Below are 26,145 nucleotides of genomic sequence, written 5' to 3' on the forward strand. Positions count from 1 at the left end.
AGCTGAAGTTCAGGTGACCTGCCCAAAGCCCAGTTTCAAATTCCTGGTACATCTTGTTGATGTAACTTTTAATGACCACCCAACTACTAAGGATAAAGTTATCCTTAGTGCTTCCTATCTGCTTTGCCCTGATTCCCACATCAGTCATGATGGAGCTCTGGGGCTGGGCACCTCCGAGCAGTATACACTAGATAGGAGGAGCGTGTTTGGAAGTGTTACTAGGAGGAGGAAGGGCACTGGCACTGAAGCGCGTGCCCTGTTTGGGACCCTTCTGTCTCCTTGCCCATTTTCCTCCTGCTACCTGGTAGCTTTCTGCAGGTGAAACAATAGGACGAACCACGCAGCAGTTCCCCAGTAATCACTCTTCTCCAGGATCTAACCTGAAAGGGGGTGGGGGAAAAGGGGAAGAGTGATTCTTCAAAACTATCTGCATTTTCTCTCAACTCAACAGATCGCCTCTAACCTCTGACATTTCTCTTTCTCTCCTGTCCTGAAGAAAGTCTGGGCAGGTTCCATATGGGCACCCTGTAGGCCCCTGTGCATTCCTTCCCACGGAGCTGCTGCTGTGCTACATACACCAAGTCACCGCAGGGCATGTGCATCATAGATGCATCTTTCCAGAAAGTATGTAACTGGTAAGCAACTAGTTTTTCCCAGCTTATTAAAGATAGACGGTTACTGTTAATACCACCATAAGCTCTAATTTTTAAGATTACCAGGCCTTTTTCATTACCTAGCAAAAAATTCTAAAAAGATTACCCTATAATTTGTATGAAGTATTTCAGTTAAATTTCATTCTTGCTACCCTTGATGTATCAATAGAAACCAGCAATCAGAGCTTGAAAAAGACATACATATTAGCAAAGTACTGTTAAAAGATTTATTGCAATAATACAATAAAAGTTTAGAAAACATTTGTTATGACTCAAACTGGTTTGGAAGTCACAGAGTAATGGGAAATTCCTGCAACATGACACCACAAGGAGATTCTCAGACACTGTAGTTCTTTTAAAAACAGCATGCTCCTGAATGCTCTTTACCAAATTATCGAAACACGAATCCTTAAATGAATCCTGTCCAACAACACCCAATGTTGACATACTGTTTTTCCCCTTAACTTAAAGATGTGCAAAACTTCTCTTAGTTATATTCCATTACAAAAAAAAAAAAGTAACAGACCGTTTTAAGCAGCCTATTTGGTGCCTGTAGGTTTTTATTAGTATTACCTTGTTTTGACAAATCATTTTATATGGAAAACATGACCAAGTTCTATGGCTTTTGTTTAAAAAAAAAAAAATACCAGCTTCAATTTTTAAAAAGCTGTTTACATATGGTTCTGGCACCTACATGAAAGATTTTAATGAGCAGCAAAGAGAGTAGGAAAAAACAGTGGTTGAAATGTATATTTAAGAATATTTACAGGGTGGATCCAGTGCAAAATAATGAAAACCAAAATATCTCAGCAGTGTAAGCCAGTATGTTGGTGTTCGAAACCACTAAAGGGTTTGATCATTTAACCCTAAATAAAGTGCCTCTAGTTGATATAAACAACAAAATATACCCTACCAATCCCTAATTTCCCATATTCTTGTAAGTTCTGTTGAATTACTCTAGATATGAGTTCTGACCTCTGGATTCTATTCTTTAGCTCAATCTCCCATTCATAGTTTCGTAAGAGGCTTGAGCAAAACCATGACTGTGCATCTTTTAGCTGCAGTCCTGTCTCTATCCCCAAGCCCCAAATGTGTTTTCCAAAACTGGAGACTAAGCTCTTCTTTTTGAGGGTCTGAAATGCCTAGACAACCCTCATTTCATGGGATTTTAAGTTCATTTGGTATTTGTTCAAGTCTGCCATACCCGTTCTCTGTGAATTTCAGACCTGCGTGGTACAATGCCAGCTCAGCAATCATGAAGCTGAGCACTTAAAACAGACACCTGCTATTGAGAACCCACACGTTTCCTAAGTGGAAAATCCAGAGAGTCTGGGAACCTGTGACTCCTGGATAGAAATAAACACCCTTCTTCTGCAACTCTACCAAACACTAAATATACCAACAGCAAAAGCTATATAGCACCTCGGATTTGGAGGCAAAGTATCAACTATGATAATTACAAGAAGAAAAGAAGCTAGGGCAAATCTCTGAATGATTTATCTGAGGTACTGTCATGCTAATCACACTAACAAGATATGGTAATAATGCCTGTTAGGAATTTTTCATAGGATTTCTTTTTGTAGTTGTTACATAGGATTTTTTTTTGCAATTATTAAAAATAAAAAACTACTTACATATTTGTACATAATGCCTCTACAGTTTTCTTATAAGATTGTCACTAAGAGAATGACAAGACAGACACATTAGCTGAAAATGATCTCCTGGTGAGGAAAAATTCTGTCAGAGCCTTCCCCACGATAGAGGATAGTATCAGCTATAACGATTTGCTCTGCATTTCTGAGTGAAGACAGTGTCCCTAGAGCAACAAAGACCTCTAAGAAAACAAGCAGGATGGTTTTCTCTTGGAAAACCTGCCACCTACTGAATCCCTTAGAAAGAAATTGGGACACCAGAAGAATGACCAGAGGCCATTTAATTAAGTGGCTTTTAACCTGTGCCCAGGCAGGCATTTCACTTACATAAGGGAACAACCTTAATAACTTATTTTTCACTCAGAAGAAAAGTTCAGTTTCAAAATGCACATAGTGTAGATGGTAGGAATTCAATAATCTGAGAATGAACTTAATTCCCTTCAGAATGTAAGAAAATAGTTTTTAAATCTCCAGGCCATCACTGCAGCTGGGAATTCTTCTGTTCGTGGATATAGGTCCAAAAATAAAAAAGACCTTCATTTCTTTGGTGTGTGGGGATAAACAAAAACAGGAATGTCTGACAAGCTACGACAGCAGCAGCATGAATGAGATAATTTTCAAACTACCCCTCCCCTCCCCCAAAACACCACCCCCCCCCTTCCAAACAAACCAAAATCCTTGACCTAAAAACCAAACATGACCAAATCCTAAAGAAATCAAGTATTTCAAATTGCCTGCTGGTTCTCTGTACAAAAAAATGATGGCATAAGAACAAACGCATATGAAACAGTTTGTATCTTGCAAGTCCTGATCATCAAGAATCACTTCCTTGTGATTCTGCCTCTAAAATGTGAAGTGTTCAGGAACAGTCTCTGCATCACAAGGACCAATGTGTCAACCTGCATCCGTGGGTCCTGTGGCCTGTGACTGAAGGGAGCCCAAGTGAATTTTCTGCTTCAACAGAACACACACACTGGTCTTTCTTCCACCAACACTGGTCTGGGCAGAAGGACCTCTGACCCTGCTGTTCTACTATAAGCATGTGGGTCACTCCCATCGGCCATCTGATAAACAGAAATGCTTGTCTCCCTGCTTTACCAAAAACACAATGGTTTAATCTCTTTCTGTTCCAGGCACTATTTTAACTGAATACATAAAGTTTACTAGAACATAGTGGAAGAACAACTATCTTGATGCAAACCTGGCATGTTTTGGTCCGGGTGCATTAGCGGTGTCCAGTGTAAGCCTTAAACCAGGAGGTCACCGAGGCTGCGGCGGAGGAGATCATTCCACCGGCACTGCTGCTCGCGATGGGCGGGGACACCTGGCTGCTCTGGCTCTGGGAGCCTTCCACAGGCTGGGAAGGGATATCGCAAAACCGGGGACTCGGCAAGTTCTCCCAGTCTGTGCCCAGGTCGGTTTCCTCGTCACTGACGCGCTCGTCGCCACTCTCATCTGACTCCCCGGCAACGCCGGGGTCCACAAACTCCATGGACTCCTCGAGGTCTGCTCGCACTTCAAAGGGTCCCGACCTGTGCACACACAGTGAAGGAGTCTTTAAGACAGCCAGCATTGTTGGGGCGCCTGGGTGGCTTGGCCGGTATGTGTCCAAACTCTGGATTTCGGCTCGGGTCATGATCTCACGGTTTGTGGGATCAAGCCCCAAGTCGGGGTCTGCATGGACCATGGAGCCTGCTTGGGATTCTCTCCCTCTCTGCCCCTCTCCCACTGGCGCTCTGTCTCAAAACTAAACGTCAAAAAAAAAAAAAAAAAGAGACAACCAGCATTGTGACAACACATGACATAAGGCCTGACAGGATAGGAGGTCTGGAACCACCACGCCACCTGTTTCCCAAGTCTGCACTGTGCTCGCTGTTGGTCTATAATTGAGTTTTTCTTTACCTAAATAACTGCCATCCAAGTGATGAACAAAACCACAATACCACACTTTTCCTTAACTCTACCTACTTGATTTGTGAAGATCCTGGATGGGAAAAACCAAACCACTGAGACTAACCATGCTGGTCCAAAGTACAATTCCCTGTTTTACACTACTGTATCATCGATGCATTTTAATGAGACAATTCTGACAAAAACGGTCACTTGATATATACTCTATTAGTTGGTGGAACAAGAAATAAATGTAAAGGAAAAAACCGTACAGATGTTCTCTGCCTTATGGAAGCCTCCAATTACTGTGTTCCTATGACTCAAAAGAACTAAATGGTACGGCTGTATGCATGTTAGCAATGCTCCCTTGGATGGGTGTCATCAGCAGGCTCCTGCACACATTTTAAGATATCCCATAATTTTCAAGGGACACATTTATAGCAGAATGAGATATAACTATTTAGATTGTATTCATCTGGAATACTGCCTACTTCTACACTATATTTTAGGAGAAAACTATTCCCCAGAGGTCCCTAATGACGTCGTCATCTCCAAATCTAGTAACCTTTCTCAGGCCTCGCCCTCTGACAGCTCCTCAGCACCACGGTGGAACTGTGTCAGCAAACCCCACCCAGCTCTGCTGCTGCTTTCCCCCTGCCCCTTTCAAGTGCCGGTCAGCTCCTGCCTCAGAAGAGCCATTTCCTTCTTTGGCTGGGGGGGTGGGGGGGTGAGCACAGTCACCCACCCACTTCTCTTCCCTGTGGCCATCCATGGGGTGGGGCCAAGTCCCTCCAACTCCAACGGCCTCTCTCTCCACCCCCAAGATAAGGACACAGGCCTCAGTTCATTTAACAGTTTCAGTGATATTTACGTTGGGGAAAATGACAGGGGCTAGCAAAAATAACAGAAATGAGAAATACCCTAGAGTACGGCCTGCCATTTTGGCCTATGGCCCAAAATTCTTTACAGCCTCTGTGAAAAAGCGCAGCGCTGGCCTCCAGTGCACCTCACTACACCCGCACCTTCCAAATCACTTGCTCCAGGGTCAGGTAGCCTTTGCTCCTCCAAGACAACCCTGCTTCCCAGCTGAAACACAGCAAGAGTAACAGCTAACATTTCTGTTCCAGGCACTGTTTTTAGGGCTTTATACAAATACTAAGTTGAAAGATGCACCACAGGGTTTCCCTTTGGTCTCCTGGGAGCAATTTACATTTCAAAAAGCCCCTCAGACCAGGGGCTCCCAAGTTTACCAGGACAAGGGTAATTTTGCAAGGGGTGAAGGCAGCAGGAACTGGGAGACTCTCCTCACAACCCTTCTACCTCCCCCTGCAGCTTGATTCTCAAATCAACAACTACTGAAACCAGCATCTTAGCAGAGTATCCCTTTCCTGTTTCCTTAAAAGATTCTCCTTACCTTTCGTTTTCTTTTTTTTTGTTTGTTTTTTTGATACCTCTCCTCCTAGCCTCACTGCCTGCTAGAGCTCTCCATCCAAGGGCTAATCTCTCAGGTTCATCTCAGGTATCTGAGCCAGTTGACCAGTCTCAAAACAAGCCAGGCGGGCCTCCTCCCTCATATCACCAGATAAGTCCCCTTACAATCCTTACCATGTCCCTCCAGCTCAGGTCCTTACTTCACTACTGCCTCCTCCTCGCCAGCGTCTGCCTTCCAGTCAGTCCCACCGGCCTCAGCTTGCCAGAGAGCTGCCTCTCTCTTCTCATGGTGGCTGCCTACTAAAACTGTTTACAACTTAAGTATGTTAGCTGGGTTACCCCCTTTCCTAAACACAGGGCTCTCTCATTCTGTCCTGTTGAGCTCTGTTGTCCAGGGGCCTCAGCACCGGGCGCCATGTCAAGCCTTCCTTTCTGCTAGCTCAGAGGCACAGCCTCTTTCTGTTCCTCTTTGATGCCACCTTATCCAATTGGTGGGAGACTGCCACGGTCCCCAGACCCCCCTCCTAAAAGGTTTTCCCAGGGGACAGGCAGAAGTGATACAAGGGGAGGTGTGTGTGTGTGTGTGGGGGGGTGATACTTCTTCCAGGCAGAGCTCCCCTGGAAACCACTTGGGTACTTCTCTGCTTGGAATCTCACAGGGCAGAGTCTACTTGGCATGGATGGGTGCTCATTTAAGTACTTCAACTGAAACATAAAGCAGTCAATGATTCCCAAAGCGGCCAGTTGGAACAATTTTTGTTGCCCAGCATACCCTGAGCCACACATATTATACAAAATTAACTAGCAAAGAGTTAAGTCTCTTATGCTTAATGTCTTTGGAGAATAAAGATTACTAATTTTTTCATGATGCTGCAGGGAATTATTCTTACCAATTAAGGCAACAAAATGATCTTTTTGGTTTTTTTAAAGTCTCTTTTGCAAACTATCTTATTTCAAAAATATTACCTGACAGAATATATAACTTCAAGAATAAACTCTGTGCACTTTGGACGATAATGATGTGTTAAGGTAAGCGCCATCATGATAAAGATTGAATGAGATAAGAAAAATCAATAGATATTAAATCCTGGGGAAAATTCTAATGAGCAGGGTAACTGCATGGTCTGTCTCTCCACGGACTACTTCTCAGCTGCAAGAAAAGACAAATACAGGAATTCTGCAGTGGAGAAGGTAAAAAGCATCCTGAGTGGGTGATCAAATTAACATCACCAATGAGGGGACAGGAGGCCACTGTGGCCTCCAGAGTGTCCAGGGAACACTCCTGCCCAGGCAGTGTTCCAGCCTAGAATGCACAGAATTCCTAGAGTCTCAATACAGGAAAACATCAAATTCAGAATCAAAGTTCTATTAAAACAAAGGGAAAAATGTTAATGTTGTAAAAGACAAAGTAGGCTACGAGCATGTTCCAGATTTAAAGAAGGTTAAAGAAACACAGCAACTAAGTCCAACACCAGACTCTAGACTGGATCCTGTACTAGAGGGGACAGTACAATAAAGGACATTAATCTAGTCCACAGACAAAATGGGCAGATGGGCGGTAGATTAAAATATTGTTATCAATGTGAAATTTGCTAATGTTGGTAACTGTACTATGGTCAAGGAGGAAAATATCCCTATTTTTAGGAGATATATGAAGAAGTATTTAGGAGTCAAGAGCCATGAGGCATACATAACCTATCCTCATAGCGTTCAGGGAAAAAAAAAGTGTGTGTATTTTTAGAGAGATCGCACAAATGATTTAAAGCAAGCAGGGTAGAACAGTAACAAAGGTGAGTCTGGGTAAAGGGTATATGTCTTTGTACTACTATTATTTTTTGCAATTTTGAATATATTTGCAAGTTTGTATTTCAAAAAAAAAAGTTTATGTTGGATTCTGGATGGGATCCTCAGTTCAGCTGATCTCAATGGAAACAGAAAATCCCACCCAAGTTCCAGTAACAATCTCTCCAAAGCCTTGATTGTGGCTGAGGCAGGTGTGAAAGAGGACTTTTGAAGCTCTAGTTCCTCCTGGCTCAAAGACCACAGACTCGAATGTCATGAGCCTGGCTGTGTACACAGACTTCCGTCAGACAGAGCCCCCTGGTGCTAACTGGAGCACTGACTCAAGGGTGAGTCCACAGAAAGCTTTAGACCCTCCAAAGAAATCTGCCCCAAGTAGAAGAGTGCCTGTTTTTCTGAACCACCACCAATACTGAGTAGCATCAGTCCTTTCCATTTTTCCAAACTGATGGGTGACAACTGGAGAGCTGTTTTGAATTACACTTCTTTATTCTCAGTTGAGGCTGAAGATTTTTTTCATTTGAATATGGACCAGTTGCATTTTTTGTGTGTGAATTGCCTATATCAATCCATTGTCTACTTTTTATTAGGTTTGCCTTTCTTTTACAGATTTGAAGGGGTTTTTTTGAAAGATTTCTTCAAGTAGTCTAGATTTGAATCCCTTGTCTGCTATATAGATTCCAAAGGGTATGTGTTGCTTGTCTTTTTAGCTTTGTGTATGGTATCTGGTATTCTACCAGAGGCATTTAGAGGTTTGACATAGTAAAATATGTAACTCTTTTCCTTCCTTCATGGTTTTTGGACTTTGCGGCTTGTGTGGGAATTCCCTCCCCACCCTGTGATTATAAAACACTGTCTTTTCTCCTAGGTATTTTCTAGGTTTTTTGTTTTTGTTTTTTTAAAATAAAACAAGGTCTTTGTTTCATCTGGGTGGAATGTGGTATGAATTCGACTTTCTCCCTGTATGAATACCCAACTAAGCTCACCATTATTGAGCTATTATCATCTGACACAGCACGCTGCCCCATCACCTATTCTCTGCATATACAGGGTTTGCTTCCGGACTCTATTCTCGTCTCACTGCTCCACCTACTTGCATGCTAACAGCACCTTGTTTTCATTACCTTTATATGCTGCGTTAAAAGGGGCCAAGCTCATCCTTTACTATTCTTTTTCACAATTTCCTTGCAGACTGTGCTTCTAGTTCAACTTCAGAATTAGCCTGTCAAAGTTCCAATAAATATCTGTTGAAATTCTGATCAGGTTTCCTTTTGGGGAGAAGTAGCATTTTTATAATACTCAGCCTTCCTATTTCTAGACAATCCTAAGGGTCTTCACTGCCTCAGGCATTCTTTCATTCAGTCCCACACCTCATACAGTGCCTGGCAAACATTCAAGAAATGTGTGTTGCATAATTCTAAGTTTCATATTCCCTTCATATAGGTTTGCATATATTTTGTAAAGGTTATTCCTATACATAGTTTTTGTTGCTACAATAAAAGGAATCTTGTTTTTCATTTTTTCATTGTATCCTCTGACTAGTTGCTGGCGTATAAGAAAGCAGCTGCTCTTTGTATGGTGGCCTTGAATCCGGTCACCATTCTGAAGTATCATTTCTAATAGTTTTAGTTCTCCTAAGTGTCCAGTTCAGTAATCATATCCTCTACAATAATGTCAATTTAGTTTCTTTCCAATATAAACATAGCTTACTTCTCTGTAAAAATGTTTTGCCTCACCTAGGCCCCCAGAGCAACGTTAACATAGCAGTGATAACAGGCATCCTTGTTTATTCCCGACTAGAGAGGAATTCTTTTATCAAACATCTATATAAGTAAAATGTCATCATAGCCTTTTCTGTAGGTTTATGGTAGATACCTATAGATATTTGTTTATAATTTATTTTTAATTTGCAAGTAGTTTTAACTATTAATAGGAACTGAATTTTATTCACTGCTTTTGTGGCATCTATCAAGCTGACCTCACATGTTTTTTCTTCTTTAATCCATTAATGTGATGAAGTAGTATATACTGGTTAAAAAGCAGGAGTGTCTACTACTTTCTCGAGTCAGATGGGTGCTGGGACCCTGGTTCCACTACTTTCATGCCTCTGTGACCATGGGCATGAATTACTTGACCGTGCTAAGCTTCAGTTTCCACCCGCTCTGTAAAATAGGAGTAATAATCCCACTTGTGATTTAAGGCATGTCAGGCAGTTGGCCCAGTGTCAATAAATACTGGCTCAATAAATATTTGTTCTTATTACAAAGGATCAATATCCTAATGTTGAACCCTTTACAAATAAGGTAGAGAGAGTGGCAAGCAAACCCACAGAAATCAGCCACTAAAACTGGAGAGGATTTCTAACAGGTTTGTGTGGCTCGTGAACCAATAAATGGAATGTAAGGTGAGGGGCATGAACTCCCCTATAAAACGGCACAAAATTCTGGTGTGTGTGCTATTTCCTGGAGAGAGTACATAGCTTTTTCCAAAGAGTTCTATGTCTTAGGAAAGTTACTGTTTTAGGTGGGGGGAGATACACAAGCCAGTGGTTAAGGGCAGATCACCACAAAAGTTTACTGCAACGTGGAGGAAGCCAGACATCCTGGCCAGTGGAGTGGGTACCCCTTGAGCCTTGGTTCCAGTGTCAAAGCAAATGAACATGGGAAAGGGCCTCCCCAAAATAACTTTCCCACCTTCTGTTTTTCTTTGTTCTCTTTCAAAAGTGCCAATAACTTAACCAAGTCAGATCTGCAGAAACATGGAGACCGTCAAGAGCAAGGGAAGAAGTGCTCAGAGAGGGCCGCTTGGATGACACCAAAGAAAAGCCTCATCTGTGTCCTGCTTTTATGGGTTGAGAGACTAGAAAGAGCCCAATGACTAGTCCTGGTTGGTGTTTTTTGTTACTGACACCTGTTTTTAAGCTAATAGATTTTAAACTACTTCACTCCATAAACTTCTAACAAGTTTTACATCCAACAAATGGTGGCCAGATCAAAAGAAAATTGGGAAGAATGGTGGGAGGAGCGAGCGGGCATGAAAGCAAATGCACAGGAAATGGGGTAGACCCCTCCACGGGGCTGGGAAGAAACTGACGTGGATTCAAAGACAGGGCTTTTGGTCTCCAAGGACAGCATCAGGAGGCCCCGCTCCAGAAACAGTTGGGTTCTTCCTTTTTGTTTTAGGTGTTAAAAATGTTGGATATTAATTTTCTGAGAAATGATTTTTTAAGGACCATAAAGATGCAAACAGGATTAGCCTCTGGTTTCCTCCTGTGTGGGACTGGATTATTTTTATCCTTTTTGGAGACTCTGGGGGTGGGGGACAGGCCCCTGTACTCTGCCGACACATACAACTCTCCTTAGAAGTATTCACACCACCACCAGTTAGAAAAAAGCAAACACCCTTCTTACCTGCCCAGGTGTTCAGAGTTCGGACTAACCAGGTACATGAGATTCCTGAGAGTATGCAGTGGTTGTAACTGATCTAAATTTACATGCTAGAAAAAGCAAAAAATTGATTAATATTTTCAACCATGTATCAAATTAAAAATTAGCTCACAGTGTATTTTCATACCTGAGAAAAGCAGAGATAAAGAATATTTGCATTCAGTTTCTTCACTGCTCGAGTAAATTTCTGTCTGCTGAGATTTTCCCCACAAAATTCACTGGAAAACAAACACACAATTCATATTTTTTTTTTTTGAGGGAATTCTATGTTAAAATATCTATTTTGAGGAGTGTATTTTACCCTACAGTTCAGTACAAAACTGGATTTCCTTTGCCTCTTTATAAGCTATACTAACCAGAAACTTTCTAAAAATCAACTACTGCCCTCATGAGCAATTTCACCGCCATCTATAAAAATTACAAATGCATACACCCTCTAACCAAGCAATTCTGCTTCTGAAAAATTTCTGAACAGTAATGAAATGACAAATGTACGAGATTATTCCATGAAGTATAAATAGGGGACTGGTAAGATCCTGGCACATTTACATGGAGAAGCCTCTGCTGTCTACTCCATGCAGGACAGCCGAAGGCTCACAACGGCCCTCCGAGGCCCACCAGATGTGCACCTCCACCATCACTCTCCGCAGGGCTTTCTCTTTGCCCGTAGCCTCTCCCTCGGGGACCCCCATGGCTTGCTCCCCTCCTCCCTCAGGGTCACAGGTGATCACACACCTGCCCGCTCACGCACAAGCATTTCCCTACCTCCCCATTCCCACTCTTTCACCCCGCTTGAATGTGCTCCACAGTATTTATTACCATCTGACACACCCCTTATTTATCATTCATCCCTCTGTTAGAATAAAGTGCCACTCGGGCAGGGATTCTGTTTTCATCACCACTGTACCCGCTCAGTGCCCAGAACAAGGCTCAAATATTTATTAAACACTCAAAAAGCAAGGTGCAAAACACCTTAGTATAGTATAATACCTTTTGTTTAAAAGAGGAGAGAGATGGTAATACAGACTTACATTGGTTTGAAATGTAAGGATAACTGGACAGGGGTAGGAAGGTCATAGTAGGAACTGAGTAGATTGTAAACCATTACATTTGTTTTTTTTAAGATTTTATTTTTAAGTTGTCTCTACAACCAACATGGGGCTCGAACTTACAACCCTGAGATCAAGAATCACATGCTCCTTCGACTGGGCCAGCCAGGCACCTCTAACTTTTTTTTTTTTTTTTTTTTTTTTAATTTTAAACCATATTTTTTTCTTTTACAAAGTTGAAAAAAAATACCTAAGTGTCACAATTTACCCAGTTCTTCCACATGAGCATACCCTCTGGATATCCTGGGTTTTCTTTCAATTATTTTTCTAAGTGGGAGAATTCTCTGTGGTCTTTTTAAAGAGTTCATGTGCAATTATAAGATACTGAAGCAAACTTGCACGTTAGGCTTTTGAAATTAATCTCAGTTTTTCACAGTTAGTAATACTTAAATTCCTGTTTTTGGTTTAGTTAGAATAAGAAGACAACAGGAACACAAGAGATCTAAGATAAGGATGACGTCGCCACCTTTAATTACTTGCCTGTTGCACAGCTTTTTGGGAAGATTTATGTCAAGTATATGAGACAAAATGTTGACCAGCTGAGTCGCATAGCACAACGCAGCGCTGATCGTGTAAGCGGGGTTACTGTGCTCCATGTCTGAGTAGAAAAACAATCATACACAAACAACTTTAATTTCAACAAAAAATACCAATGAACCTAGGTTTCATGATTTGTAATTTAATCATTATGCTGTTGATGGTTATGTTTTGATCCTTACTTACAAAAGGTTCATGGCCAGACATTAATGTCTCATCATTTATGGTTTTGTGCTGAGTAGAATGTAACCTAAGCATATGGGCCTAAGCAGGCACAACATAAATGAAATTAAAGTCTGAACTACTTGGACCTGAGGAGGTATTATTTATCAAAGCAGTCAGTTAATGCTCAACTTAAGTGTCACCTTCTCGGAGTGGCCTCCCCTGACTGCCCTATGGAAAAGCAGTCCCTTCCTGTGTAGCCCCACCCCACAAATGGTGCTGGATCTGTCCAGGACACATACTCAGGAAGATGCCTTTGATCAGTGCTTGCTTCCTGTCCTTCTACCCACAGAAAGGCAAAGGGCTACACCCGTCTCGGTGACATCGCCTTTGTGTCACCAGCACCCAGCACTGTGCGTGACAGAAAGCACATACTCACTATACATTTGCTAAATGACTAAATGAACAATCTTCTTTCCACCAAAGAAACCTATAGGGGTTTTTAAGGGTTTTTCTATTAGGGTATTTCTATCTCCATGTAGGCCTGCTAAAAACAAGTTCTTTACAAAGAAACTCTAAAAACGGGATTCACAACACGCTAAATATACTAACTAGTGAAGTCTTTTATATAAATAGAGCAATATCGTCCCCTAAAAGGTGCAATATCTAAAAAATATTTCAATCCATCCACTGACTGGATATAAAAGGTGGTATATCCACATTACATACAATAGAATACTATTCAGTTATAAAAAGAATGAAATGCTAATACATGCTACAATATGGATGAACCTTGAAAACATCATGCTATGTAAAAAAATCGAGACACAAAAGGCCACACATATATGAGCCTATTTTTATGAAATATTCAAAACAGACACATCTATAGAGACAGAAAAACAAAACTACAGATCTTCCTTGACTTATGATGGGGCTGTGCCTTGATACACCCATAACTTAGAGCCTGGCCTGCCTTACACAGGCCCAGAACACTTCCATTAGCCTACAGCTCGGCAAAATCATCTACCACAAAGCCTGTTCATAATAAAGTGTTGACTATCTCATGCTACGTACTAAATACCATACAGAAAGGGAAACACCGAACAGTCATCAGTGCGTCTACCAGCTGCTGACCCTCATGACTGCGTGGCTGCCTGGGAGCTACGGCCACCAGTGCCCAGCATCACGGGAGGGTATGTACCACATCTCGCTAGTCCAGGAAAAGATCAAAATTCAAAGCGTGGTTTCTACTGAATGTGTATGGCTTTTATACCACCATAACGTCAAAAAATCCTAAGGTGAACCACTGTAAGTTAGGATCATCTGTAGAGGTTGCCAAGGGCTGGGAAGAGAGGGGGCGGGGGAGACAGTTTCATGCCCTGGAGTTTCCGTTTGGGGTGATAAAAGTGCTCTGGAACTAAACAGAGGTGGTAACTGCACAATACTGTGAACGTACTAATGTCCCTGAATTTTTTACACTTTAAAACTGTTCATCTTGTTAGGTCAATTCTAGCTCAATTACAAAAATATATATACTTATAAAAGTTTTTAGAGACTATTTTGTTTCTCACCAGGCCCCTGTGTGGTTTTCTTCTCTTCTACCCAATTGTAGTAGGCAGAGTAGTCCCCGTTGTTGGGAAGGCTAATCCAAGGCCCTGTAATGCTAATGCTGGTGTCCCCGTTGTGATCATCACAGACCCATCTCCCGGAGAGGTAAGTCGTCCTCCGGGCTTCGGCAAGCTTGCTCACAGTGCTGGAGGTCATGGCACTGTCACTCTCTGAGGACACATCTGCAGGATCTCTAAAAATCAGAACATGCATACAGATATCAAGGGACTAGGTTTTAAAGAGCATGCAAGATACTTGCCTCGTACACAGAACGATGGAAGATGCACACACAAGGAAGCGAAGTGGGACATACAGAGGTAAGTCATTCTATCAGAGATGAAGCTCAAAGCAGCTGTGGCACAGAAGCCCCCAGCAGGGTGGCAAAGATGCCACCCAAAGCTAGGGCCTCAAGTATCAAGGCCTCAAACGATTTGGTCTCAAGACCCCTTCGCATGCTTAAAATTTTTTGAGGACCCCAAAGAGCTTTTGTGTACGTGGGTTAAATCTACGGATATTTACTTGTATTAGAAATCAGAAAAGAATTTAAATTATTAATTCATTTGGAAATAATAAGCCTATTACAAGTTAACACAGTATTTTTTGTGTTTTTTTTTTAAATTTTTTAATATTTATTTTTTGAGAGAGATAGAGTACAAATGAGGCAGGTGCAAAGAGAGTGGGAGACACAGAAATGTGAAGCAGGCTCCAGGCTCTGAGCTCCCGCACAGAGCCTGATGCGGGGCTCGAACCCACAGACTGTGAGATCATGACCTGAGCCGAAGTCGGACGCTCAACCGACTGAGCCACCTAGATGCCCCTATCATAGTCTATTTTTAAGGGGAAAAAAAAAAGTCTGTACTTTTCCAAACAAGAAAATTAGTGAAGAGTGACACTGTCCGCTGACGGGCTGAAACACACAGCACAGCACAGCGCTGCTGGTCAGGACTTCTGGAAATCTCTTGAACACCCAGATCTTGCGTATGTTCTGTCAAGTGAGAATAGGGTCCCGTGAAAAAACCAACTAGTTCCACTTGCAACTCACTCAAGTGCTTTTTCTTAAGCCAATCGTGGCACTTCAGTAAGGAGCAAAAGAGCTTCTGCATACTTCCCATTTCATCATGTGGTTTATTAAAAAGATGAGTACACAAGGGTCAAGACTTAATAAAATTCATAAAAATAATAATTTCTACTGCTTCATCAAGAACATTCTTGATGGGAAACACTTTTTCAAAACTTGCGAGTACATGGTGGAATTCAACGACTAGTAACACAGCTGGTTATCCCTGCCTAGACATCTGTTAAGGCACCAGAGTTTTTACCCATGATGGCTTCCAAGCCACTAGTGCAAATGTCAACACAGTGAAAAAGGAACAGTGTTACTATTATAAAAATACTTCTGATTGCACGGACGCCCTGAGAGGTCCACAGACGACACTTTGAGAATGACCGGCCTGAAGAGAAGAACAGAATGACAGATCCAAGCAGCCCCAGATGCACCATGGTGGAAGAACACAGTGTGTCTGGGGAGCGGAGATGATCAGTGTGGTTGTGTGTAGGATTCACGAGGGAAGTGCCAGGAGATGGTGCTGGAAAAGTAGGTGGGAAACTGGCAGACTGGGAAGAGTCTTCCGTACTGCTCTAAGTTTAGGTTCTGTTCTCTTAGCCAGTGGCTCTCAATCCTTTCTCCTCCTGCCACAGCGCACCTGCAAAGTAACTCCTCCTGGCTGGCACGGGGAAGACTGGGCGTGAGGGCACCACTGCCAGTTCTCAGCTGTACCTCTACTTCCTTCTTCCACTTAAGGAAGTTTGAGAAATGTGAATGAACAAGGTATCTTATTATAGGAATAATTTCAAAACTATCCGCCTAAAAAAAGTCGTAGCATATAATAATACACATTACTACACAAGACTTAAGCAGCACAGGCACAGAGGAGAAAGTTTTTCTCCATGTTTTCTCTTTTGCAACTTTGTATGCCATTGTCCGTCTTCTTAGTCTCCTAAAATCTGAGATAGTGTCTTAAGACAGTGTCTCTGTTGGGGCGCCTGGGTGGCTCAGTCGGTTAAGCATCCAACTTTGGCTCAGGTCATGATCTCACAGTTCGTGGGTTCGAACCCCACGTCGGTCTCTGTGCTGACAGCTCAGAGCCTGGAGCCTGCTTCGATTCTGTGTCTGCCCCTCGCCTGCTCACACTCTGTCTCTTTCTCTCTCAAAAATAAACAAACAAACAAACAACCAAACAAAAAGACAGTGTCTCTGTTTACTGTAATGTGTTTTAACAATGATATCTTCGCCTAGCAGAATCTAATTTTTTTTTATTTTATTTTTAAGAGAGAGACAGAGTGTGAGTGGGGGAGAGGCAGAGAGAGGGAGACACAGAATCTGAATCCAGGCTGAGCTGTCAGCACAGACCCTGATGAGGGGCTCGAACCCACAAACCATGAGATCATGACCTGACCTGAGCCAAAGTCAGACACTCAACTGACTGAGCCACCCAGTCACCCCTATCAGAATCTAATTTAGCATTGGGACACCTGGCTGGCTCAGTCAGAAGAGCATAGGACTCTTGATCCTGGGGTTGTGAGTTTGAGACCCATGTTGGGCATAGAGATTACTAAAAAAATGAACTTAAAAAAAAAAAAAAAAAAAAAGAATCTAGCATAACATTTCTGTTTTCTCAGCTTTTTCCTTCCCAAAGACCTGATCACCCGTTTTTATTTGTTTTTTTAATGTTTGAGAGAGCAAGCGAGCAAGTGAGCGCACACATGCGTGTTGGGGTGGGGGGAGGGAGGCAGAGAGAGAGGGAGACAGATAATCCAACTCAAACTCACAAATGTGACATCATGACCTGAGCCGAAGTCGGACACTTAACTGAGCCACCCAAGCAACCCTGCCGCTGTGCTCGAGGTTTCTAGACAACCCAAATTCTAGACCCAAAAGGCTACCTTAGAGTCTAGTTCTGAACTTTCTGTTCTGCTCTATTTTGAATCTGCCTTTTTGTTTTCATATTTAACAACTATTACTAATGAAAAATTACTTGGTATGAGTCAGAGAGCAGGTTTTCAAGTCAGAAGCAACAACCAGACCTTTAGGCTTTTAGGAAGTTAACTCTGCAAGAGCTAAAAGGATACAGTAAAGTAGAGCAAAAAATAGTAATAGTCCTAACTAGCAACAGTCCACGGACGGTCCAGGGAAGGGTGCTGGGAAGTGAGGGCAACTGAAAGGGAGAGGAAAATCCTCAACTTGAAGAGCCTGATGGTTAGTGAGAAAGCAAATGAAACTCCTCAGTGGCAGTTTTCAAACCTCATCATCATCTGGGGAAGGTTAAAAATAAATAAATACAAGTAATGGGAGATGGACTGGGAGGCTGAAGTTGTATCCTCTGGAACCTGTATTTTTCAAACATTCCTGGGTGACTCTAATGAACATCCAGGTGGGGAACTACTGTCTTGTCCATCCAGTGATTCCAGAGGGTCTCCGTGCACTACAGCCTAAGACTAAACTTAGCATCCAATGCTTGACCGTGGTGGCTAGTTACCAGGAAAAGGCTCGGATCAGTCAACAAGCAAGCGCCCCACTTTTTTGAGGGCCACCGCCCTTCACCTTGGCTGCCTCCCCAATTTCGTGCAGCGTGTACTGTTTGCTGAAGCAGATAAGACTTCAGTTTCATTACCAGGAAAGCCAATGACCCTAGAATGAACCCAATAAATGAGGTGCTGACATATTTGAAAAATACTTGATCTTTGGAACCTGATCTATTCCTAGAGTCAAAAGACTCACCGTACCTCACACTAGTCTTTACTTCCTCGATTGGAAAAATGACAGAGGTGAGCTCTAATATATGAGATCGCCGAAGATTTGCCAGACGCTCATAATGACTCCTTAAGTCGATGGTTTTTTTTTCTACCAGGTCACCCAGTTTGCGGTTGTGCCTCTGAATCTTCTCCTTTTTCTCTTGATGCCGCTGTGCTCGAGTATAAAGCTTCTGATTCTTTTCCTTGGTTTTAAGAAGGCCTTCGGAATCTAAAATAAATAAATCACATGCAACAATTATCACTACAAATAGTTCCTGGGCAGTGCAGAACCCACCACACAAGCCTAAGCATCTTCCTGCAGTTTAACTGAAAGCAAAAGCTCATTCAGGTTAACTAGATAAAGCTAAATGGAAACTGAGAGTTCAGCTTAAGTAGATTTTACACATAAATCAATGTGGACCACCACTAAAAGGACTCTGGGTCTCCATCTGTAGTCATCATTTGCAAGAACCACTCAACAGCTATCAAGTTTAAGCTCAGACCAGGCAGTACCTGACTTATGGTAAGCACTGAAGAATAACCACGTTGGGCAGAAAAGGTATCTAGTGCAAGTTTGAAAAACTTATTGGCTATCTGATTTTCCTGTCCAGCAAGCAGCTATTCTATGCCACATTTGAAGCTCCGCAGAGACAACAAAAGCCCAGCCACACAACCAAGAAAGGAGACAGATGCTCATCCTGTCTGATGTGTGTCTTTTCACGGAGCTCCTTCAGGTTTGGGATTAAGACCTGCTAGAGTGTTAGGTTGTGGCTAAACTTCTGTCTAAAGTGGCAAAAACAAGTTGTAAAATCTCAGACAGACGCTAGAAACAATGTTGGAGGTCAGACAAGTTCAAAATCAAGCTCATCATTTTCCCACAAAAGCCTCATCTTGATACCTAGGTTCTCTACTTAATGATTACACTTGACGCGCCCACTGCCCAAGTCAGTCCCCTGCTGGTCAATTCCATGAGCTGATCACTCCATGACAGTTCCTTAGATCTAGGGCTTTCTTTTCATTCCCACTGTTACAGTCTTATTAACTCTCACCCAAACTCCATCTCCAGCCTGGCTCCACTCCATGCTGTCACTGGCTCAGTCTTCTTCAACCGTAACCAGTGCCTGGCAGGTCTCCACTGCCAAACACAGACTGACCTCCCTGGCCTTGAGGCCACCCCCACACCGGCACATACCCCACTGTTCCCTTCTGCACACCCTTCATTCAAGCCTCATTCAATTACTAGACACTCCAGACCTTTTCCATAAAGTGACACTATTTTTTAATTTGAGAGAGAGAGAGACAGAGAGAGAGAGAGAGAGAGAGAGGGAGAGAGAGGGAGAGAGAGGGAGAGAGAGGGAGGGAGAGAGAGGGAGGGAGAGGGAGAGAGGGAGAGGGAGGGAGGGAGAGGGAGGGAGAGAGAGGGAGAGGGAGAGAGAGGAGGGAGGGAGAGAGAGAGAGAGAGAGAGAGAGGGAGAGGGAGAAGGAGAGGGAGAAGGAGAGGGAGAGAGGGAGGGAGAGAGGGAGGGAGAGGGAGGGAGAGAGGGGGAGAGAGGGAGGGAGAGGGAGGGAGAGGGAGGGAGAGGGAGGGAGAGGGAGGGAGGGAGAGGGAGAGAGAGGGAGAGAGAGGGAGGGAGGGAGGGAGGGAGGGAGGGAGAGACGGAGAGAGAAAGGGAGAGAAGAGAGAGACCGCAAACAGGGGATATGGGCAAAAGGTGAGAGAGAGAGAGAGAGAGAGAGAGAGAGAGAGAGAGAGAGAGAGAGAGAGAATCCCAAACAGGCTCCACACTCAGTGCAGAGCCTGACACTGGACTCAATCCTACAACCCTGGGGTCATGATCTGAGCCAAAATCAAGAGTTGGATGCTCAACCAACTGAGCCACCCAGGCTCTCCAAAGTGGAACTATTTAAATGCACACATGCATGGATACAGAACCAGTCATCATTCCCTTTATGAGGTCTCACTCCTATCCTGTTCAGATCAATGTCTCTCTAGGAATGCTATTAGCTTCTATTCCTCAAATGTCCAAATTTTTCTCATTCATCGAGGCCCCCCTCCATAAATGATCCACAGACCTCTTGCTCTTCAGAGGCCCATGGCACTGTGGGTACGTCACCTATGGCACACGGCTTAGTTCCTTATACCAGATCCAACCAAAGCTTTGCTGTCCTCTGACTAAAATATAAACATCCAATACGTGTTTGACACGTCCTCTGACTGAGGCCCACTGAACCACTAGGTATTTCACTGTAGCCATAAAGTTTCTTGCAGTTTTACTTCTCCTTAGGTGCACATTCTCTTTACCATTCTTGCTCAGTGTGGATGTTCTAATGTTTAAGTCTTTCTGGTTCCATCACACTAATTTTCCAGCATGCTCATTCATTTTCATGATCTCTACTGAGTTCTTTGCCAAGTGCTCAACCGAATGTTTGGCCATATGGTGGTCAGACGTTTTAAAAACAGTTTAGAACTTAATACCAAGATCCTCCACAGGTGGCAGGAAATCATCAGTCACCTAATCTGCACTAGTGCAGACTCAGCACTCAAGAGTTTCACTTGTCCTTCTCTCCATGCCATCTCCTCTAAACATAAAAGCACTTCGATGCTCTTTCTGTCATCTACTCTTGGTTGTTTGGATAAGGAAGTCTGTAGCACTGATCAACTCAACCTTCATTCAAGGTTCATATATATATGTGTGTGTGTGTGTGTGTGTGTGTGTGTGTGTGTGTCTGTATATATATATATGTATATATATATGTGTGTGTGTGTGTATGTGTGTATATATATATATATATATATATATATATATATATATATATATATATAATGTATTATTCTGTATCATGACACATAAAAGATTCCAGAGAAATATTCATCAGGCTCTATAGTTTAGAACATATAACCTTTTATGAATATTTGTGATATTTCAACAACAAAGTTAAAAAAAATATACTATCTACTGGGTAGCAAGCTCTTAATCTGTGAACTTGAGACCATGCATAGTTTCTGGAATCCATTAACTTTCTTAAAATTGTTTGCAAAATTTTCTGAGTCTCATCTGTGGTTCCCAACCCTGGTAGGTCAGCAGTACCACCCAGAGCAGGGCTACTCAAGAGTGCGGCCTATGGATCTGGGCCCATCAGTAAACTACCAGCCAGACAAGAGAAGTACAGAAATACAGAGTAAGTTTAGCCTACAGATACTGCCTATCTCACGTGGCAATATGCCAGTGCCATGATATCCAAGTGTCCAATCATGCTTCCAGTATTTTATTGTTTTATAAAAGTACTGGTGTCAGTTTATGACAGATTAGACACCACAGAGGAAAAAACTGGTCTTTTACTCCAGACAGTTTGTGAACCACTGACGCAGTCCCCATGCGTGAGATTTCAATTTCTCACGCCCAGGGTGGGCCCTAGGGCTCTCTCTCGACCTCACAAGGGTGGCTTCCTCACAAGCCTCACTCCGATGGCTTGCTAGGGAGAGAACCCACTGTTACAGGGCCCACTGCTTTTATTTAATGTTTTCCTTTTTAAAGCCCTTACTCCGACACGTGATGGAAAAATGTGACAGGCACACGTGGAAAAGTAAGACATGATCACAGTTAAAAGCGAAGACAATCTAACCAGAAAGCTTTGTTGCCTGTCAGCCCATGTTGAAGTTCTGAGTGTGATGTGCCACAGGGCTGAAAAGAATGGTAACTGGTATTCCTCTCCTCCCTCTTCACCCTCTCCTTCAACAGAATCCACACCAACCTCCTCATAATCCTTCTCGAGGGCCTCAGAAAACTCTCCTTCCTCCATGCCCTCACCCCTATACCAGTGAACAAAGGCACGCTGCGCCTACGCCAGGCCAAACTCGTGGTCCAGGTGAGCCCAGGCCTCCTGTTGCTCAGCGTACGCACAGCTTGCTGTACTGTGGCCACGTCTCCAGCAGGTACCACAGTAGGAGGCAGGCCCACTGCGTTTAGTACCAAATCTCTGTGGCGATTTTGTTTTGGGGAGTTAGGAATCTGTTAAAATCAGCTGATCAAAGTCAAACTCGCTCATTAGGGAAACGCACAAACTCAGTAACTCCAGCAATTTCAGGGGGCTCACAGATGCCTGGTGGCAAACCCCTGGTGTGAGCATCACGGAAGGGTGTGGAAAGAGGATGAACCAATGTTAAGTCACGAGTCTCTACACTGCTCCTGAACCAGAGCCTCTGGAGATGCATATGGAGCTCAGTGGGTCACCAGCTGTCCACATGTTCAACACCTCTTCACCAGGCTGCCTGCCATTCTAGCCTAGTAACCCTGTGAAACGCCACAGGAGCACCTTAGTAGGACATTTTCAAAGGAAGCTTTTACTCTGTTACATACCACTATAAAATACTTGCTTCTGAACGCAACGAGCAGACAAGAAAGGGATTCATGAGGTATGATGGTGACTCACTCTGAACTTTAAACACTGATTTTCAAAAATACATGTAATGTTTCTAAGGATACAAGATTTCTAAGAGGGCTCTCCTAAATTTTGACAACCATCTATGATAAAGTATGATATATGCAAATATAATGTAAGATTAATACAGATTAAAATGTGTATGAGACTCACTGATGGAGAAAAAGCCAATATTCTGTGCTTCTGGAATGAACTAATAATTATAACTGAGTACCAAGCTTCCTGTTAGCAAAGGCAAAATACATATTCCTTAATTTTTTTAACTGAGAGAAGTAGTGTATTCAAAGTAGTTTTATACATACATATACATGTATATATATAACATCTCTTTGAAAAAATATATAAATATATTTATTTATTTAAAATCCTTACAGAAATGTTTTACAAGAGGAGGAAGGCAAGCAGGAAACCTTTCCAGGTTGCTATTGCCATCCCCCCTCTTCCTCTCTTTCTCTCTCTCTCTAGCTTATTAATCCAACAAAATTCCACACTGGCGCTTTATTAGGTCTAGAAGAAGAGGGGCAAATTACTTACTTATCTTCATTTCTTCATTTCCTTTACATATTGTTTGTTTTAGCTGTTCAATCCTCATCTTGCAGGACATTATTTTCCATCTCTTAAAAAAATATATATACAATAAATATCACAAATGTTGGTCTCTTATGATGAATATGATTATCTACCCAGGATCATTATTATTTTGAAGCATATCTTAGAAAACACAATGAAGAAAAGACCAATATAATTATACTTATTATAACTTTTGTAACTAACAATGGTGGATTACAAAACAGAAAAAAATGTCATTCTGTAGGAAATTAAGACAAAGAAATTCACATAGTTTTTTTTAATTTAAATCCAAGTTAGTTAACATATAGTGTAATAATGATTTCAGGAATAGAATTTAGTGATTCATCACTTACATATGACACCCAGTGCTCATCCCAACTGCCCTCCTTAATGCTCATCGCCCATTTAGTAGTCCATGCCCCTCCCCCCCAAGACCCCACCAGCAACCCTCAGTTTGTTCTCTGTATTTAAGAGTCTCTTACGGTTTGCCTCCCTCTCTCACATAGTTCTTTTATGTGTTAATGAGGACAGAGAAAAATGGTGAAGGATATTCTCAGGATATTCTCTTAACCTGCTCAGTCCAATATATAGCTAGTGATCCCATGTGGCTATTTAAAAGTAATTTGGAATTACATAAAATAAAATTCAGTTCCTACTCAACACCACCCACATGTCAAATGTTCAACACCACGTGTGGCTACCATATTGGTGAGTATAGATACAGACAGACCACAGAAGATTCCACTACTATACTGCTTGCAACTCTTTATGCTATTCCCTGAGGAGACCATTAACATCACTGTATTATCTCACTAATACAATAAGCAACTATTACTTGCAAAATAATAAAAAACTCAATAAAAACAGAAGTTTTTTTCCCCTAAGGTAAATAAAAGATCCGTAAAAATGCAACCTGGCAGTCAGTTAAAAAAAATATGATTATCTGTTCTGTAAACGTGGATAATTCAAAGCTTAAAACAGCATTCAAATGTTTATGGTGTTTAACACTGGTCTTAATCCTGATGGTATAAGACGTAGAGCAGACTGCAGAGATAGTCCAGCTGGCGAAGTGCTAACCTCTCTGCTGGACAGACATTTGAAAACAGATTCATGGGGACTGATGGATGGATTGAGAGATGAAATAGCAATGAGATGTCTTCACTTTTATAGGGTATTAGTCTTTAAGAACCAGTACTGAAGTTTTTGATAGAAAACTAGAAAACAGTACAGGGAATTTAGAAACATGGAAATGGAAGGATTCTTTATAAATAGCCTTTAACGATCTTTTTCTATATGACGTACTTTGTTTCTATAACAGAGCATAAGAATTCACTTATATCACATATATTCTTCAAGTATTATTGAAAAATTATGAGTGGTGCTTATTGTGAAAAAAAGTAAACATCACAGAAGAGAAAAAATAAAATGATCGTTAGCTTGACTCCTTCCCATTCTTCAAGGGTAATCTCAAAGTTTAATACGTATCTTTTCAGATTTTTTTTACAGTATATTTGTATTTAAAACACATACACAGATGGAATCATACTTTACTCTAGCCTTTTTGTTTGCTCTTTCATTAAAGAATTTATCCTGGACATCATTCCGTATCAACACATATGGATTGATCACATTCTTTTTTAACAACTACACGGTATCCATTATTTATCTTATCCTGTCTGGTGAGCATTTAAGTTATTTATGGATTACTACCCATGCAGTAGTCAATCAGCTTCTCTATCCATTAATCCCTGTATTCACGCATTTGTTTTAGGAGGAAGATTGCTAAATACCACATGTGTAATAAAAAACAAAAAACAAAAACAAAACCCAAACCACCAACTTATCCTCCAAACAAATATGTCAATGTATATATTCTCACCAACAATGAATAAAAGTGTTATTAATCAAACTCCCTATTTTCATACGTTGTACTCATTCTGTCCCAGTTTATGTTCATTTTGCTCAGGGTCTCCAACACACAGAACTTTTAAACTTTTATGTAGTCTGTCAAAGTGTTTTCCTTTATGGCTTATAAAGGCCTGCTTATCTGCAGAGTACATAAATACTCTCCCATATTTTCTTTTAATATTTTTAGGAGTTTACTTTTCACATTTAATCAGCAATCCATGTAGGGAGTGTATATTTACAATGAGTAAGTTTTTTTTCAAAAAGGACAGTTTATGGTTCTTGTATTCCTATGTCAATACCAGACTTGATACTTATCCTTTATAATGGCTCTAAAATTAACTGCCAATATTCGGTGTTTGGTATCTAGATAAAATATGTGAGGGCCCACACTACAAATATATTCAAATAGAAGACTGCCAAAAAATGATCAAAATACATTTAAATTCAAAATGAATTTTTAAGCACTACCAACTTAAAAGCATGTAACCTCACATAGAAAGAGTATTCTTTAAATACTTCTTACAGCTTACCAACTGATCTGTTATCCATTTTCCTTCCATAGCTTTTAACACCCTGTACAGAGAAAAGACAATAATAAATTTTGTAAAGTTCTAAAATGTAAAATCGATGTGTTTTTAAAGTAACTTCTTCAAAATGGCTGGAAATACCAAAGCGGAACTTGGGCATTTAAAAATGTTTTCCAAATTCCCCATTCTCTAATTTTTTTCGTCACCTCCTTCTTTCTGTGCTTTAAAAAAAAAATTTTTTTTTAAGTTTATTTTGAGAGAGACAGAGAGAGTACAACTGGGGGAGGGGCAGAGAAAGAGGGAGAATCTCAAGCAGGCTCCAAGCTGTTAGCGCAGAGCCCATGTGGGGCTTGAACTCATGAAACTGTAAGATCATGACTGGAGCTGAAATCAAGAGTTCGGACGCTTAACTGACTGAGCCACCCAGGTGCCTCACTTTTTACACTTTTAATACTGCCCAGAACGTTTCTGTAAACATTCATAGTAAATTTCCATAACAACCAGAGACTCTGTCCTCAGTCATAATCAATCATTTCCATCAGTCATAATTATTAATAACAGTTGCAAGAGTATTCATGATATAAAATGTGGATGTTCAGTTTCTAAAGAAACGGCACAAC

General features: G+C 41.7%; 1 protein-coding gene across 1 annotated transcript in view; it reads right to left on the reverse strand.

The window, feature by feature from the left end:
- Positions 1 to 866: 866 nt before the first annotated feature.
- ATG14 (autophagy related 14) overlaps positions 867 to 26,145 on the reverse strand; it is a 39,472-nt gene continuing 14,193 nt past the window's right edge. The window contains exons 3-10 of the mRNA XM_042943320.1: positions 25,529 to 25,571; positions 23,055 to 23,136; positions 18,072 to 18,309; positions 14,252 to 14,481; positions 12,462 to 12,579; positions 11,000 to 11,090; positions 10,837 to 10,922; positions 867 to 3,837 (exon numbers count right to left, since the gene is read on the reverse strand). Of these exons, the coding sequence (XP_042799254.1) occupies positions 3,531 to 3,837; positions 10,837 to 10,922; positions 11,000 to 11,090; positions 12,462 to 12,579; positions 14,252 to 14,481; positions 18,072 to 18,309; positions 23,055 to 23,136; positions 25,529 to 25,571 (1,195 nt within the window). The 3' untranslated portion in view covers positions 867 to 3,530. The remainder of the gene's footprint in view (positions 3,838 to 10,836; positions 10,923 to 10,999; positions 11,091 to 12,461; positions 12,580 to 14,251; positions 14,482 to 18,071; positions 18,310 to 23,054; positions 23,137 to 25,528; positions 25,572 to 26,145) is intronic.

Source organism: Panthera leo, chromosome B3, assembly GCF_018350215.1.
Source record: "Panthera leo isolate Ple1 chromosome B3, P.leo_Ple1_pat1.1, whole genome shotgun sequence".
NCBI lineage: Eukaryota > Metazoa > Chordata > Mammalia > Carnivora > Felidae > Panthera > Panthera leo.